Below are 15,425 nucleotides of genomic sequence, written 5' to 3'. Positions count from 1 at the left end.
ACAATGACCATCTGAATCTGTTCAATGGCTGTCTGTTCCAGAACAGCATTCAGTTTTATTGCTTGGCTTAACTCTCTTCTTACTGAACATGAACTGAAGGGATAACCCCTTCTGATGAAAAAAGAAAAGGAGTACTTGTGGCACCTTAGAGACTAACCAATTTATTTGAGCATAAGCTTTCATGGGCTAGAACCCACTTCATCAGATGCATGGAGTGGAAAATACAGTAGCAGGTATATATATACACAGTACATGAAAAGATGGGAGTTGCCTTACCAAGTCGGGGGGTCAGTCTAATGAGACAATTCAATTAACAGTAGAATACCAAGGGAGGAAAAATCACTTTTGTAGTGGTAATGAGGGTGGCCCATTTCAAACAGTTGACAAGAAGGTGTGAGTAACAGTAGGGAGAAATTAGTATGGTAAAATTAGTTTTTGTAATGACCCATTCACTCCCAGTCTTTATTCAGGCCTAATTTGATGGTGTCCAGCTTGCAAATTAATTCCAGTTCTGCAATTTCATGTTGGAGTGTGTTTCTGAAGTTTTTTTGTTGAAGAATTGCCACTTTTAAGTCTGTTATTGAGTGACCAGGGAGGTTGAAGTGTTCTCCGACTGGTTTTTGGTCATCATAACCCTTGATGTCCATCCCCTCCACTTTGGCTTCCCAGACACCTACCTCACTCCCCTGTAGAGTGTCCAAAATGCTGCTGCTGACTCCCTCATCCCCCTCACCACATCCCGCCCACCAGGACCCCTTCACTGGCTTCCCTTCTCTGCTCTCGGCCCTGCCTGCTCCCTCTCTTGCTCTCCTCACTCCATCTATGCTGCATTCCCACCACCAAGGTCCTCCCTTGGTATTCTACTGTTAATTGAATTGTCTCATTAGACTGACCCCCCGACTTGGTAAGGCAACTCCCATCTTTTCATGTACTGTGTATATATATACCTGCTACTGTATTTTCCACTCCATGCATCTGATGAAGTGGGTTCTAGCCCATGAAAGCTTATGCTCAAATAAATTGGTTAGTCTCTAAGGTGCCACAAGTCCTCCTTTTCTTTTTGCGAATACAGACTAACACGGCTGTTACTCTGAAACCCTTCTGATGAGAATATAGTTGATACACATACGCACACCAATGTCTTTGTGTTTCAGGAGCTGCCCCAGGGGAAAATTCCAAAATGTACATTTCAGCTGAGAATTTACATGTGAAAATGGAAAAATTAAAATTACAACTAAAAATGGCAAAATTTTAGCTCCACTATAACCGACTATAAGTATAGGAGTACCTCCAGCAGTGTTGTACACTTAATGATGCTGAAAAGGGGCATGCCTTGACAAATCTGCCTAGAATGTTTCACTTGCTACAAATCTTCGAGATAGGGTGTACTACCTGTTACATGTCTTTACCTCGAGTTTTACTTTAAAATGACTCATGCAGATACCCTGCCACATCTATTGCCTGTCGCCTAACAATGTGTGTGTATTACAGGGAGCTGATTCATTTGCTCACTCACCTCTCGGAAGCTCTCCATGAAGCCCAATTTAAGCTAATACTGGTCATCCCACCTGCTGTCACACCGGGGTGAGTACTGCATTGATGGGGGAGATTCCTAATGAGAAATTCTACTTTGTTCTCTCATCAACAATAAATTGAACAGCTTTCTCAAAACTAAGTGTGGCTTGCAGGAGCAGGAACTTACTTTAGTACGATGCCTGTGATCACATGGTTTTGCACATCGCGCTCTGTGTATTCTGAGACACTAAGCTCACTCACATTTTTTTTTCTCAAAATAGCTTGGATTAAGGTCTCACACGGTGCATCAGCCCAAAATATCAGGGCAGAACTGCCTGGAAAAACAAAGCAGACACATTTGTGAAACTTTGTGACTCATCACCAAGAGTGGGATAGTATGTGAGAGTCTTTAAGGCTTCTGACACACTTTCAAAATGTCATAAATGGTGTTTAAGAGGCGGGGCTAGGGGAAGGTATGAAATCTATGGTAACTGAGCTTTATTTTGCTTTGACTTTCACGTGCGTGTGAAATGCATCTAGTACCTAGCAATAGATACAGCATGGTCTTGCTATATATACAGTCAGGCAAAGTAAGGACTTGGCCTTAATGGCACTAATAGCTGAGAGACAGAAAGTTGACTTGAAAAGATCACACAATACAAGTTCACCAGTTTTACAGGAACTTCTGATTCAGCTGCAGTAAAAAATTGTCGGTTTCTATCTTTCAATAAATATTATAGGGAGGATCTTTACTTCCTAAAATGTTACTCATTCAAAAGTGGAAGCCAGTCACCATGGTGTAAACCAGAATGTAAATTTCAACAGATCTGGAAGGAAATTGGTCTCCCTTTCTTATTTTCGTGAACCTCAAACCCTCTTAAACCAGTGTCCACAAAAGCTGTAATCTTTAAGTACTGCGCGCGTGTGTGCGCGCACACACACACACACACACACACACACACAGTGAGAGCAAGAGCGTGCATGCTGGAGACCGTTGGGCCAGCCAGACTGACCACGGTTGATGGTATCACACCAGGTATTGTGAAGTGAAGTTCCCAGATCTGGCTCAATCCTTGTGAATCTCTGGGGTGGTGCCGGGTAGGGTCAGGGTATGCATACCCTTTGCATGGCAGTGAAGAGTATGAGAGCATTGTGTGCTGGGGTGGTTTTGTCTAGCTGACGACTTGGCCAAAAAGCATGTAATGCCACTTTTGACTATAACGAATGATAGAAGGAAGGTCAGATCTCTGCGAGACTGACATTTTGCACAGAGTCAAAGCACTTTATGCTCAGGTTTTGGCACTGACAGTGTATATGAAATGCCACTAACCGTTCCAAGTCTGCATGTACTGTTTCTATCTGTCCCTATGGGCAGCCAATATAACAGCAATATTTATGTATCTCATATGATTAATTTTGACTGCTAGGCATTCTGGATTTTAGATATACTTAGTCATTAATTATTTATCTGAATGTAAATGACTAAAACTGATGAAAGTTGGGTACTAGGTGGTTCTTGGCATTGGTAATAAGATTGAGCCTTTATACCACACAGTCACCAGCTCAAATTGAGACCTAACTCCTTATGTACGCTCCAAAATTCCACTTGCATACTGCCGCCAACATAGGTATTTTGGTAGAGTGCATTCACGTTTGGCAGCCTCTGCCAGTGCAGTGTGTCCTCACAGCATCAGGTGGTAATGGCAAAAGATGTTTATCACTCTGGATAGACAGCTGTTTCTCTCTCTTCTCTCTACCCCCCCCCCCCCCGGTCTGTTGCACTACCTTGTGGATGTTTTTTGCTGAGTATTTTGGGGCTGCTGCCATTGATACCATCACTTCTCTAGGGAATTACAGGAACTTGGGGACAAATTTCTACAAATCACTCTGTTCCCTCCTATAATCTACTGTGTTTTGTGCTGTTTTTCCATCTCACTGCCAAAAACATGGATGCCACACAAATCACCGGAGAAGCTGACCAGGTGCTGCTGGAGGGATGAGGTGGACAGGCCATCTGTTGCTTTTGAGTAGCTTGAGACCACGCTAATTACTAAGGCCACTGCAAGTTCTGTGCTGGTAAGGGAAGCTTTAAGACACATCTTGCAGTACCCAGACAGTAATTTAGCTGGTTTATCAATTTATTTTTTGGGTGGGGGGTTCCACATCTCTATATTGTAAGACACAGGAAATCTGGGTTTTTATTAGGTACCGCTTACAAGAAAGTAAGTGCAAGGTACTGTCCACACTCAACTGCATGACTGAGAGGTTGCAGTTGGTGTAGCCTAATCAGTTCTCATTATTGTCCACTGGAGCTAAATGAAAGGATAATGCTGTTTGGGGGGACTGGAGTTTTGAGGAGAGGGGTGTTTGGCCTGAGCTAGAGTTGGTGCTGAGCGCAGTAGGTTCTGAGCTCAGCAATGCCTAGGGATGTCAATTAATCGCAGCTAATTCAAAAAAATTAATCACACTTTTAATCAAACTGTTAAACAATAGAATACCAGTTGAAATTTTACAAATGTGGGCCCCAGTATCTCATGCTCTTGCCAGGTGGTTCTCCGTGCTGTGTAGTAGCTGCTGTGGAGTTGATCTTCGGGTGCTTTGATCCATAATATGCTCTAGCAGCCGAGTCTGTTTCAACAGCTGCAGTGTGTCTTGGTGCATCTCTTTGTCTGTATTTATCCCCTCCAGCATATGCTTCCTCCATTCACCAGTCTTACTTGCTCCAGACTCAGCACTTTGCACCAATTTGGAGACTGTCTTCCCTGTCAGTTTCCTTTTCCTTCTTATCATGCTTAGGCTGTCAGCTGGTGTAAAAAGGACATAGTTTTAAGTATACTGCCATTGAGGTCACTGATAAAGAGAGAGAGAGAGTGTTAGGTGTGGGGTGGGGAGGTAGGACAGAAGATAAGTACTTCAGCTCTGTACTTCTTCCCTTGGGCTGTTTAAAATAAACAAACAGGTTCACAATCGCTACTCCTTCTTTAATTTTTAACAGTACACTTTCAGGTGTAGTAAAGACTGCGACACTTACTACAGGCAGTCATGAGCCATGAGGATGTATTAATCATGAGGGCAGAGACGGGAACTGCTTTAGAGTTCTGGCTGTCACCTGGAGTCATGCTTCTGAGCTCTTCTCAGCAATGATACCTGAAGAGGTCCTTACAGAGTGTTGTGGGAAGATTACCTATTGTGGTGGGAGAAACAAAGGCAGCTCTGCCTAAAAATGTCCTAGCAAAAGTTAAATGCTAATTGCTGGAAAAATTCCGTGATGAGCCAGTGGACTGAAAAGTTTCATATGCTAAAGTAAACCAGCTTCTTCAACAGCAGCACAAGTGCCCTGTGACTGCTGGCTAGTGAAGTTAGCCTGTCCAAGCCAAAACCTGAGCTGATCACACATTTTCACCTTCTTTGGGGTTTTTAAAATGTAACCCGGGTCTGTAAATGTACACACTTGGACGTGCTTAGTAACTGCTTTCTCTGAAAGATCTGTAAGTTGTATGTAGACTTTCACTTTGAAATCCGTGGAAGTGCTCTGTTTTTGTGTCCATTAAATGTGGCTTTCTGTGGGTTTTAAGCAAGCATTTTCTGTAAAAGTATGTATTTGGTAATGCTTTTTGGCTGTTTTTACAGTCTTTTTGACTGCATATTGCATAGTACAGCCACTTCATGCTTTTAAAATAAGGCAGCTAGTTGAAGACAGACTTCCTTTGGCCCCACGCACAATTGGTCACCGTTTTGATGGGGGGAAAGGTGTAGCAAAGTGTATTTGGGGGACCTAGAAAAGATAAACAAAATGGCCTGCATTTATGGGGAGTCCTATTAAATTGCACCTACCGGAGTCCACTTCCTCACTGATTAGCTCTGCGGGTCCAGCTCGGACTTGAAGAGATCTTGGCTATCCCAGCACAATCTGTATCCCCGTTCTCAGTGATCTCCTGGGTTGCCAGTTCCAGAGGGTCTTCCCCTGGAGTCTTCGGGGTGTCCAAAGTCTCAAGGTGTTGGTGAGATCCCCACTCAGTATGCCATCAAGCTGGTCATCATAGGGGCAGGTCTTGCAGGCTCTGCTCCTTTGACTTAGGATAAACCTGCTGCAACCCCTCCTCCTTTTCCTATTATTGATCCTCATCTCTGCTGTACCCCATGATCTCCATGGAGTTTTGCGGTGTCAGCGTGCCCATCTTTATTCTGGTGGGAATGCTGCAGTTGTTGCTGCACACCTTCCTCTCCCCACAACCTGAGGAAATCTAGGACTTCATTCCTGGGTCATGCAGCAGCAGGTGGGTGAGCTGGAGTCATGCTTGTAGAAATGGCAGAAAATAGGCATTTCCAGGGCTGGGGATTTTAAACAGGAGGAAGACTTCCAGTCACAGTGACTAGAGCCCTGCGTGGATACAAAATGTGTATCTGCACCTGATTTGCAAACATGGACTGTGGATAGCTGCATTCACAGATCTAAAGCGGATATCTGCAGATTTGCACGGCTTTAACTAGGCAGCAGAGTTCAAAAGCTCAACCAGAGCAATCATTGCTTGTTGCTAGAGGACTGCTTACATCAGTACAGGTACTTCTGCTTCCATGCAGGCATTGTGCTTGTAGAACTATACTGACAGAGGGCTTATATTGCTCACCGAACTGGTTTAACTTGAGCGTCATAAGTGGTTGAGGGTTTCGTTGGCAGGACTCAATTTTAAGTATGGAAGCATACAATAAAGTGCTGACGCAAGGAAGGTTTTTCTGGTAAAACTTTATAGTGTAGATCAGGCCCCTATAACTGAACATCACTTCTGGCAGTGACTGCATGAAATGAAGTGGTCTGAACGTAACTTCTAGTGAGACAAATTGCTGTGTCTCTTCTGGATAATTCTTAGTGCTGACATGTCACACAACAGCGCAGGAAACTATAAAAACTTCTTCAAGAATATATGCTAAGAAGATAGGTCCTGATGATTTTATCTCTGATTCTGCCATATACTTCCTTTATTATATTAGGCAAATCCTACCTTTTGTCAGCCTGCCTTTTTGCACCTGTAAAATGGGAATAGTATGTCCTTACCTCAGAGGGGTGTTGAAACATAATGTTAAAAATGTTTTCAGTTCCAGCAGTTCTGGTTAAATGAAGAGCAACAACAGGAAAGGTCTTCACTTTTGTCTGCAGCTTTCTTCTGATCTTTCATACGAAGAAGTTCACTACTGTTCCTGTGAGCCAAATTTCATCCCATTTGGTAGTTCATTTTTTAAGGCAGTTTTCTACTGTGGCTAATTGTTGTCTGTTACAGATTAAGCATTTTCATTTGCTCTAACATTTTTGTAGCATTTTTCTGCAATGGATTATCAATCATTTCTCTACAAAAATGCTTTTCATTAGGCTAATGCATGCTTGTAAAGATCTTAAGTAATTGCTGCCAACTATGGATTATAGTAAAATGCTTTCACTCCTTTGTGTCGTAAACAGAGTAGAGAATCATTAAAGCAATAAGATTCCTATTCCCTTTTAGTAGTTATCTGAACTGGGTCCAGTACCACACTCTGGATGGACACACCAGTATGTTGTGATTGGATCCAACCACTAAATCTCATGTGTTTTAAGCCCCTGGGTATAAACAGTGACTGATCATTGTTCCTTGGTCTGGGTCTCTGGCATGCTCCCATTGCAGACCCAGTGTCTGACATTGTTCTTGGGCAGTGAAACTGCCCTCCTGTGCAGGGCAGTGTGGCCGGGTGGCAGGAGTCACTAGGGGCTGCCCTCCCTTGCAGGGCAGTGTGGTCAGGCAGCCAGGCAAAGGGAGTGGGCTGCCACCGAGGAGTGGATTGGCAGCTTGGGCAGGGTGATCCAGGGCCTCACTATTCCACTGGGTGCCAGCCCAGGGCCCTGTCAGTTGCAAGAGTATTCACTACTGGGATCCATCCAAACAGGGGATCCAGCAGGGATCCATCCAAAACATGCTGACCTGGTTCATGATTCCATTGCCAGACCAATGTCTAGTTCCCTTGGGCCACTTTCTACCTTGCCTATCTTCTCCATAGTCTGCAGGTTCTCTACTTCTCCAGGGTAGCTGACCAGCAAAGTTCCTGGAGACGCCTTTCCCTTGGAGGCTTCTGTGGGCAGTCTTGGTGTGCCTGGCCTCTGTGGTCTGGGGCACCGATAGCTCCTGGGTGCAGGAGCTTGCAGCGCATATCCTCTCTCCTCGGCTGTCAGCCCAGACTGAGCTGGATTGCTCCCTTTTATACTGGTTTCAGAGTAGCAGGCATGTTAGTCTGTATCTGCAAAAAGAAAAGGAGTACTTGTGGCACCTTAGAGACTAACAAATTTGTTAGTCTCTAAGGTGCCACAAGTACTCCTTTTCTTTTTGCCCTTTTATACTGTGGCTCCAGTAGGAGCCTACCCAGCAGGGGCAATGGGGCATGGCTTCCTCAGCCCACAGTATGGGGTTAACCCCTTCCTGTCCAGTGCGGGACATGTATACCCCATCACACCTATCCATAGGAAGTTACTTAAATCCTTCTCCAACTAGTGGTGGTTCATGCCTAGAAGAATGAGGGTTCCTATCTCTTTAACAAGCTAAAATATATCCTGTGGCTGTACATATAAAATGTCTGTAATAAGCTGGCTTGCCTATGGGCTGGAGAGCCTGGTGCTAAGCCAGCTCTGGTTACAAGGTGAGTACCACCTGAGAGGAATCAAGTTATTAATATAAAAGGCAACAGGAAGCTGTGTGGGGGAGAGAGTAGCTGAGACAGCCATAGGCTGGAGGCCTGGCAGGATGCTCAGGAGACTCTGTGGAGCTGGGGCTGGTGGAAGGAGTAGCTCTGAGAAGCAAGTTTGGATCCTGCAGAGCCCTAGCCAGATAACTCCTGTGAGCAGGAGTTAAAGAAGGGAAGATGAACTAAAAAACTGTTTTGGACTTTTGAGTTTGTTATTTGACTCTGTTGCCAGCCTGATGTGAACTGGTGGAATTAAAGGATTGAGCTTGGTAGGTCACTGGAGACTGGGTGAGTTCTTAAAGGGAAATAGAGGCAGGACAGCCACAGAGGCAACCCTAGCCATGAGGGGGCCCTTGGTGGGCAGTAAAGGCCACCGTACTACTTTAAACGCCTTTTGAATCCTATGATGTTCTTGGTCTCAATGACACCTCGTGGCAGTGAGTTATTCCTTAAGCTAATTATGCATTGTGTAAAGTGTTTCCTTCTATCAGTTTGAAGTTTGATTTACCTTTTAAATTTGATTGTCAGATGTTAAAGGATCCCAACATTGATATAATTGTTTTATTTGGAACTGTAATATGGTCAAATAACTTAGATGACTAACAGCTTCTACACAGGTCAGGAATATGCTTTAGTTTCACTGAAGCGTCTCAAACTCTGACCTCTTTTCTGTCGAAGAAAACTGCTTGTTTTGGAATTGGTGTATTTTCTGCAGCTCGCACAGTATGAATCTGTTGTCTTATTTTTCTTGGACTGAAAGTTGGATTTGCAGGATACAATATTCATTAATTGTAGAAAGACCTTTTGAGACCAAGATAGCTTTGCCCTTTGAACATGAGAGCCAACCATTTAACTTGTTTAGTTCTTCTCTAACTATAAACATGCAAAAGAGTCTCACTTCTCGAGCAACTGAAAAATAACTATTAGTTGGTATCTTCCAATGCCCTAAGACTTGCTGTAGAACATCTAGAATAACAGCACTCTGCACTAAAAGTGCAAGAGAAGGTTTGTCATCCACTGTCATAAATACTTAAACTTTTTAAAAATGTATTTTATACAAAAAAGGAAAAAAAAATCTCCTTTTTAAAAATTATCCGAGGGAGCAAAACAAAGGAGCATGAAGATACATCAGAAATACCAGAATGCAGAGAATTTTTTTAGCAAAGAAATAACAAATGGGATTCCCCTTCTCTGTAGATACCACCATGTGCAACTACTTGCCAGGCAAATGATATGTCTTGTTACTTTGTAGAGATGAATATGAGTATCTCTACTATGTAGGCAGCATAGCCAAGTAGCATATTCATTGGGGTAACATGAAAAAATATGTAAAGTGGGTAAAAGTTTATTTTGCCATATAAGGCACCTGGGTTCTATTTCTGGATTTTCCAGCAGTGAATTTGAGGACTTTGATAGACAGCAAAGATAGGGCTTCCTGGAGTCTATTCTTGGCCCTGAGAGAAGAGAGCCATCTGGTGGCTGAAGCAGTGGATACTGACAGGATAGCCAATATGTTTGCTAATCCAAAACCAATGTGGCTAAGAGGATGGGACTGGGTCTGATGTTTTAGAGTTGGGAATAGAACCCTGAAGTAACTGTATACAACTTTTTTATCCACAAAATATGGGGAACAATAACTACCTATCCAAGTGATAATTAAAATGCTGATAAATTGAAAAGTCAACTGCTTGACCACACTTTGTTTCATTAAGAAATGTATTTGAGATGCAATAACATCAGTCGGGTTTATTGCACAATGTTAATAATAGTATAGTACAAGAAGATAGGCTCAGTATAATTCCAGTTTCCAGGAAGTGCATCTTGTACAGTGCATCATCCAGGTTAAATTCACCTTACAAAGAAGGTGTGTTCCCAAAGTTACACTCCCAAAGCAATGCTGTTAATACCCATCCTGTTTACAAATAAAAAGGTATTGTGTGAATGCATCATCTGAAACAAGATTTAACCAATCAGCTTTCTACTTTGTTTTTCTGGTACCATGGCATACCCCTTATCTCTTTGTTCTGAACAAAGTCATTCCAGGTACCAATGGACATGAAGACACCTCCTGGGTTTGTACCAGGTAGAACAATTATATATCTTGTCCTTTTCCTTTGAGTCATTCCAGTACTGGCCTGTGAGAGTAACTCTCTCCCTGTTTGAGTGGTAGCCATGTTAGTCTGTATCAGCAAAAAGTACTCCTCGTTCTCTCTACCTGTTGCTATGGTAAAATATGCATGTGCCCTGTTCCTGACAGTTTTCCTATTTATATAAGCCAAAGCTTACATTTGGTAAGGCAAAGTGTTTCGGGATACTTGACATAGGTGAACAGAATTGTGGGGAGAGTATATTACGTTCAGTTAACGTGAACTCCCAATACTTATAGTAATACTATGTCTAACATATATGTGTTAGTTAACAGAAATAAAGGTAGTGAAATACTTATATTTTCTGAAATACACAACATTTTTTCAGAGGTCTGTAAAGTAATCTAAAAGGATTGCGGATCACTCTATATAATCTGCATTTTGTATCTGGTCTCATTTTTCTCCACTTTGCTCCTCTGCGATTTATTCAGAAAATGCACTTGCTTACAATAACAGCCGTTAAACTCAGATGCTGTTAGATCAGTGCTGTTATTTAAATAACCAATTTGTCTTCACATTATTACATGTCTTGCTGCTGTATTAACTAAAAAAATAAATTTTACTTAGGACATTTTGACTTCTTGCTGAAATGGAGTAAGCAGCTTAAAATGCATCCATAAGGTTTTATAGCACAAATAATGGATATGCCCTAAAATGTGCACAAAGTCCAAATGTACTTTAAATCTTAAAGGATGTTTTGGATGGAATGACTTCCATAGGCAGAGTCCTTAAACTCTGTTCCTGCCTTATTTTAATTCCATATACTGGAAATTCTTGCCAATTTAAATTTACAGGGTAACTGGGTTTCTATTAAAAACTGCTTTTCATTGGCATATTCAATATCTCATATTTTCAAATTCATTGTGTCTTGAAAATCAGTTTGGGTTCTAACCTCCTATAAATGTGCTTTAGTGGATCTTATGCACTTTGTTAGCATCACTGTAGACTGTTAATCAAAAATATAGCAAAAGTCATAGAAATAAATACCATAAAAATCAAATAACAGTTTAGAGCTCAGTAGCTACTAAAAGAGTGATAAACAGACACAGAGATGTTTCTCAAATACGCCTCTCTTGAATTTGGGCCCCTGGAGCTGAAACATTGTTCCTCTTGTGTTCTATCCTGATTAAATTTTAAAGGGAGACCATACTTAAATGTAAGTAGTTTATTTAAGGTTTTGCTATTATACTCCTTTTTGTATTCATTAAGATCAAAGCAGTCTAGCAGCAAATGCGATCTTCAAAGAAACACTTTTAAGAGCTAAAAATACTGGATGGTTTAGGAAAAAATCCAGTCTAGAAAATGCAAAGAATTGATCCAATAAAAATATATTACTATATGAGATCCAGTGTATGATATGGAAAGGCACCAAATTTGATCCCCTTTTTAACCTCCTACATTAAACTTTGTGAAGAACTCAAACTAGACAAGGGTAGAATAGTAGCTGAAGCCTACTTTAAACTGTCCTTTGAAACCTCTGCTTTTTGCTTTGCTCACCATACCCCAGTAGCATTGCCAGACTAACAGACTTGGTAAATGTGTCGCGTCATTACGTTGAGTTGACAGCTCATGTATTCAAAGGTCATGAATGAGATCTAAAGTGAAATGAGGAAATAAAAGCTGCTGTTGGGAATAAAATATATAGATGGAAATTTGGCCGGACATGTAAAGTCTGAAGCTTGAACTTGCACATAAGAAGAGGCTATAATAACTCCCTAGAAACAATGGTTCCCAACAGAAATGAAAAGCACTTGGGAATCTGTCCTACACATCTTGTACAGTGATGTTCTGCTCCCCTGTGGCCAGCATTTCTAGCACTGTGGCTCAGGTGTTGACACTGAGGCGGCAGAGCTACTTATTAGGTTTTTAGCAGAAGGTGAAACATTCTTTTATTTTACTTATTGCTCTCATAGCTAGATGCATGTATTAAAAAGGCATAAACAACTCTTGCCAATAGTAGGCTCAAGGTGAGCCCATGCCTGCGTGTTAAATCTCCACGCATTGGAAGGAATAACCCTCCAGTGACAAGTGCTATTTGGTGGCAGGCCCAGATTCGGAGCGTCAGAATTTGTCTGTCTTCCAGGTGTGCCACTATTACATGAATTTCCTGTAACTCTGAACTGGAAGATGTTCACACTTCTACGTAAACTAGCCAGCACCAAGATCGTATCTTGTGATCTAAAAAGCAAATGAGTTGTGCCGTGACTCTCTCTTGGGATGACAGAATTGAGATTGGATGTAATTTTTTAAGAGACCTGCTGGGATTCGTGATTGCTGTGTTGTAAGTGTCATGTATATGTCTGCAGTTGAGCAGTAGGAGACTTCCAGCAAAGTTTTCAACTAATCTTCTCTTGGTTGTTAAATGTTGCTTCATTTTAGAAGTGTATGCATAGGTTGTATGAGTACAGTAGCTAAAGCAAAGGATTGGGAGCTAGGAATATCCTAGGTTCTGATCCGATAGGACAGTAAATCATGTTGGACCTTGGCCAGTCCACCATTTCTCTTTGTGCACCATTCACCCAAACTGTAAAACTGAGTATAAGTCAGGACTGCTTTCAAAACCTAATATAGTGCCTGAGCTGACCATTCCTGGGTTTAGTAAAAAGTCTGGCTGTGAACAGTGTGGGTTTTTTTGGGGGGTGGCTGATCTAAACTTGTTTTTTATCAGTATAGTTTTAGGTTAGTAGCATGATTATTTTACTGAAATAGCTATGCCAGTGAAAGCCGTAATCTGGATGCAGTTATTACCAGTAAGAAGATGGCTTATGTTGGTGTAATTATTCTCTTTTCTGAGTGGAAATAGCTGTGCTGGCATGAGGTAACTTTCATGCCAAAATAACTGCCCACACTAGGGTGACTGTATCTCTTCAATAGTTAGTGGTGCTATGTGACAGAGTCAGGCCAGATGGCTACAGGAGAGTGACAGAAGGCAGATATATTTGCTCCGGATTAAGCAGGTCCCTTTTCCCTGGGAAAGGTAACGTGGGCGGTTCCAGAACAATCAGGAACTTGCTGGAACCAATTAAGGCAGGCAGGCTAATCAGGGCACCTGGTTTAAAAAGTCAGTGAGGGGTGCGCAAGGAGCTGAGAGTGAGAGGGCGTGCTGCTGGAGGACTGAGGAGTACAAATGCTATCTGGCATCGGGAAGAAGGTCCTGTGGTGAGGCTAAGGAAGGTGTTGGGAGGAGGCCACGGGGAAGTAGCCCAGGGAGTTGTAGCTGTCACACAGCTGTTATAAGAAACACTATAGACAGCTGTGAACCACAGGACACTGGGCTGGACCCCGGAGTAGAGGGCGGGCCCAACTCCCTATTGGATACAGGAGGAGTTGTCCTGGACTGTGGGTCCCACCAGAGGGGAAGGTCCCTGGCCTGTCCCCCAACCCACTAGGTGGATCAGCAGAGACTGAGGGGATTGTTCTCCTTCTATTTCCCCATGCTGATCAGTGATGAGGTTAGCTGAGTGAACGGCAGGTTTGAGCCACTAGCAAAAGTGGCCAGACTGAGGGCTGCAGTTAATCTCTGAGGCGAGCAAATCTGCCAATACACGCAAGACCCACCAAGGCAGAGGAGGAACTTTGTCACAGCAACTTTCCAGTTTAGACAAGCTCTTAGAAGGTAGAGGAGCAGAAAAGGATATACAAAAGCTACATACTGGAGATTCGAAATAAAGCGTCATGTTTAGGTTCTCTTTTTACTGGAAATGTTGTGTGCTGAGGAAATAGAATGAAATGGAATTAGGAAGGAGACCTGAAAGATGGGAAGGGAGTTTGAGACAGAAGGGATGGAGAAGGTCAGAATTAAAATTTTACCACCATAGTTTTAGGAAAGTGTGTGTAATTGTAAATCAAAGGTATTTAGTTAAATATTTCCTTGTTGATTATGCCTCATGGTCTTAAAGATATCAGACTGAGTAAGTTGAACATGATGTATTTGTTTTTGGGTTTTGTCCTTTATTTTTCAAGATACATGAATACAAAATGTGAAGGTTTTGAACTTGAGCAATAATTCTTATTTATCTGCAAACAAACCAAATCTAATCTGTTGACTAGACTAGCATATATTTTGTATATGTTTAGATATCTCTTTTGTCCCCAATGCTTCCTCTTTGCAATGAGGAAAAACAACTGATAGAGAAGGAAAAACTTATTTAGGGATAGGCAACACCATTATCAAAACATTTTAAAGGACATCAGAAAAGGCAACTTGTAGATGGCAAATGCAACGAGGGATGAGAACCTGGGCCTTCAAAGAGGTAGCGAAATATTTATTTGGATTCTGAGACACTTAAAGAGTGAATTTATTCTGTGATTCCACTTACCAAGGTAGTAAATCAACCATGATGGGAAAGGCAATAGGAACTAAACTGGATTTTTGTAGTACGAAGCAATGGAGATCATGAAGTTTGAATAGTTCCCATCTTTTGTTCTTCAAAGTTGCAATTATAAAGAGTTGGTTAATTTTAATGCTTGAAAAAATTACAAAATAGCTGGTTTGAAAATAGACGTTCCAGCCAGGGTGAAAAAGTTGCCCTACCCTGCAACTTAAACATGTTATAAACATAGTACTCATGCCTTTTATTCCCTTAAAAATGTTCTAAATGAAAAGTTAACGAGTTTACAATGAAAGTCTCACTCCTTTTTGCCCACTTACAATTTGTGTCCCCCCACTACATTTTTTTTAGCTTCCCTTTCTCCTGCAATGACTTGTTGCTGTACATCCTCTTCTGCTCTCCCTTCCAGGGTCTTGCCTTCTTTACAACATTCTTAGAGGACAGAAATTTTCATAATTCATCCTCAGTTTCTATCTTACCCATACATTCCTCATTCCTTTTCTTCAGTGAAAATTGCAAAAGCTCCAGGAATGTTCTGCTTTCCTGCTAGCAACTTGGCTCGTTTTCTCATTCACGTTTTCTGCTTACCATGGACAAATGTGTTTCCCTGTTTTCATTTAACTGCATGCTGTTTGGCATTCCATGTAGGCCAAAAGGGGCAAACCACTGTTGTTTTAATTATAGAGGTAATTAAGTTCATGTACATATGTTTTTGGTTGATCTTGTATTG

At 41.8% G+C, this 15,425-nt stretch overlaps 1 protein-coding gene across 4 annotated transcripts in view; it reads left to right on the top strand.

The window, feature by feature from the left end:
* The window catches only part of CHID1 (chitinase domain containing 1), a 265,467-nt gene that overhangs the window by 64,272 nt on the left and 185,770 nt on the right, over positions 1 to 15,425 (top strand). For all 4 annotated transcript variants that reach the window (XM_084632253.1, XM_084632252.1, XM_084632250.1 and 1 more), the window contains exon 8: positions 1,492 to 1,584. In XM_084632253.1, the coding sequence (XP_084488379.1) occupies positions 1,492 to 1,584 (93 nt within the window). The remainder of the gene's footprint in view (positions 1 to 1,491; positions 1,585 to 15,425) is intronic.

The sequence above is a fragment of the Lepidochelys olivacea genome (assembly GCF_965140295.1).
Source record: "Lepidochelys olivacea isolate rLepOli2 genome assembly, chromosome: 6".
Lineage (NCBI taxonomy): Eukaryota > Metazoa > Chordata > Testudines > Cheloniidae > Lepidochelys > Lepidochelys olivacea.
Note: the sequence above shows the minus strand (reverse complement) of the source record. Positions and strands in the feature narration are given on the sequence as shown.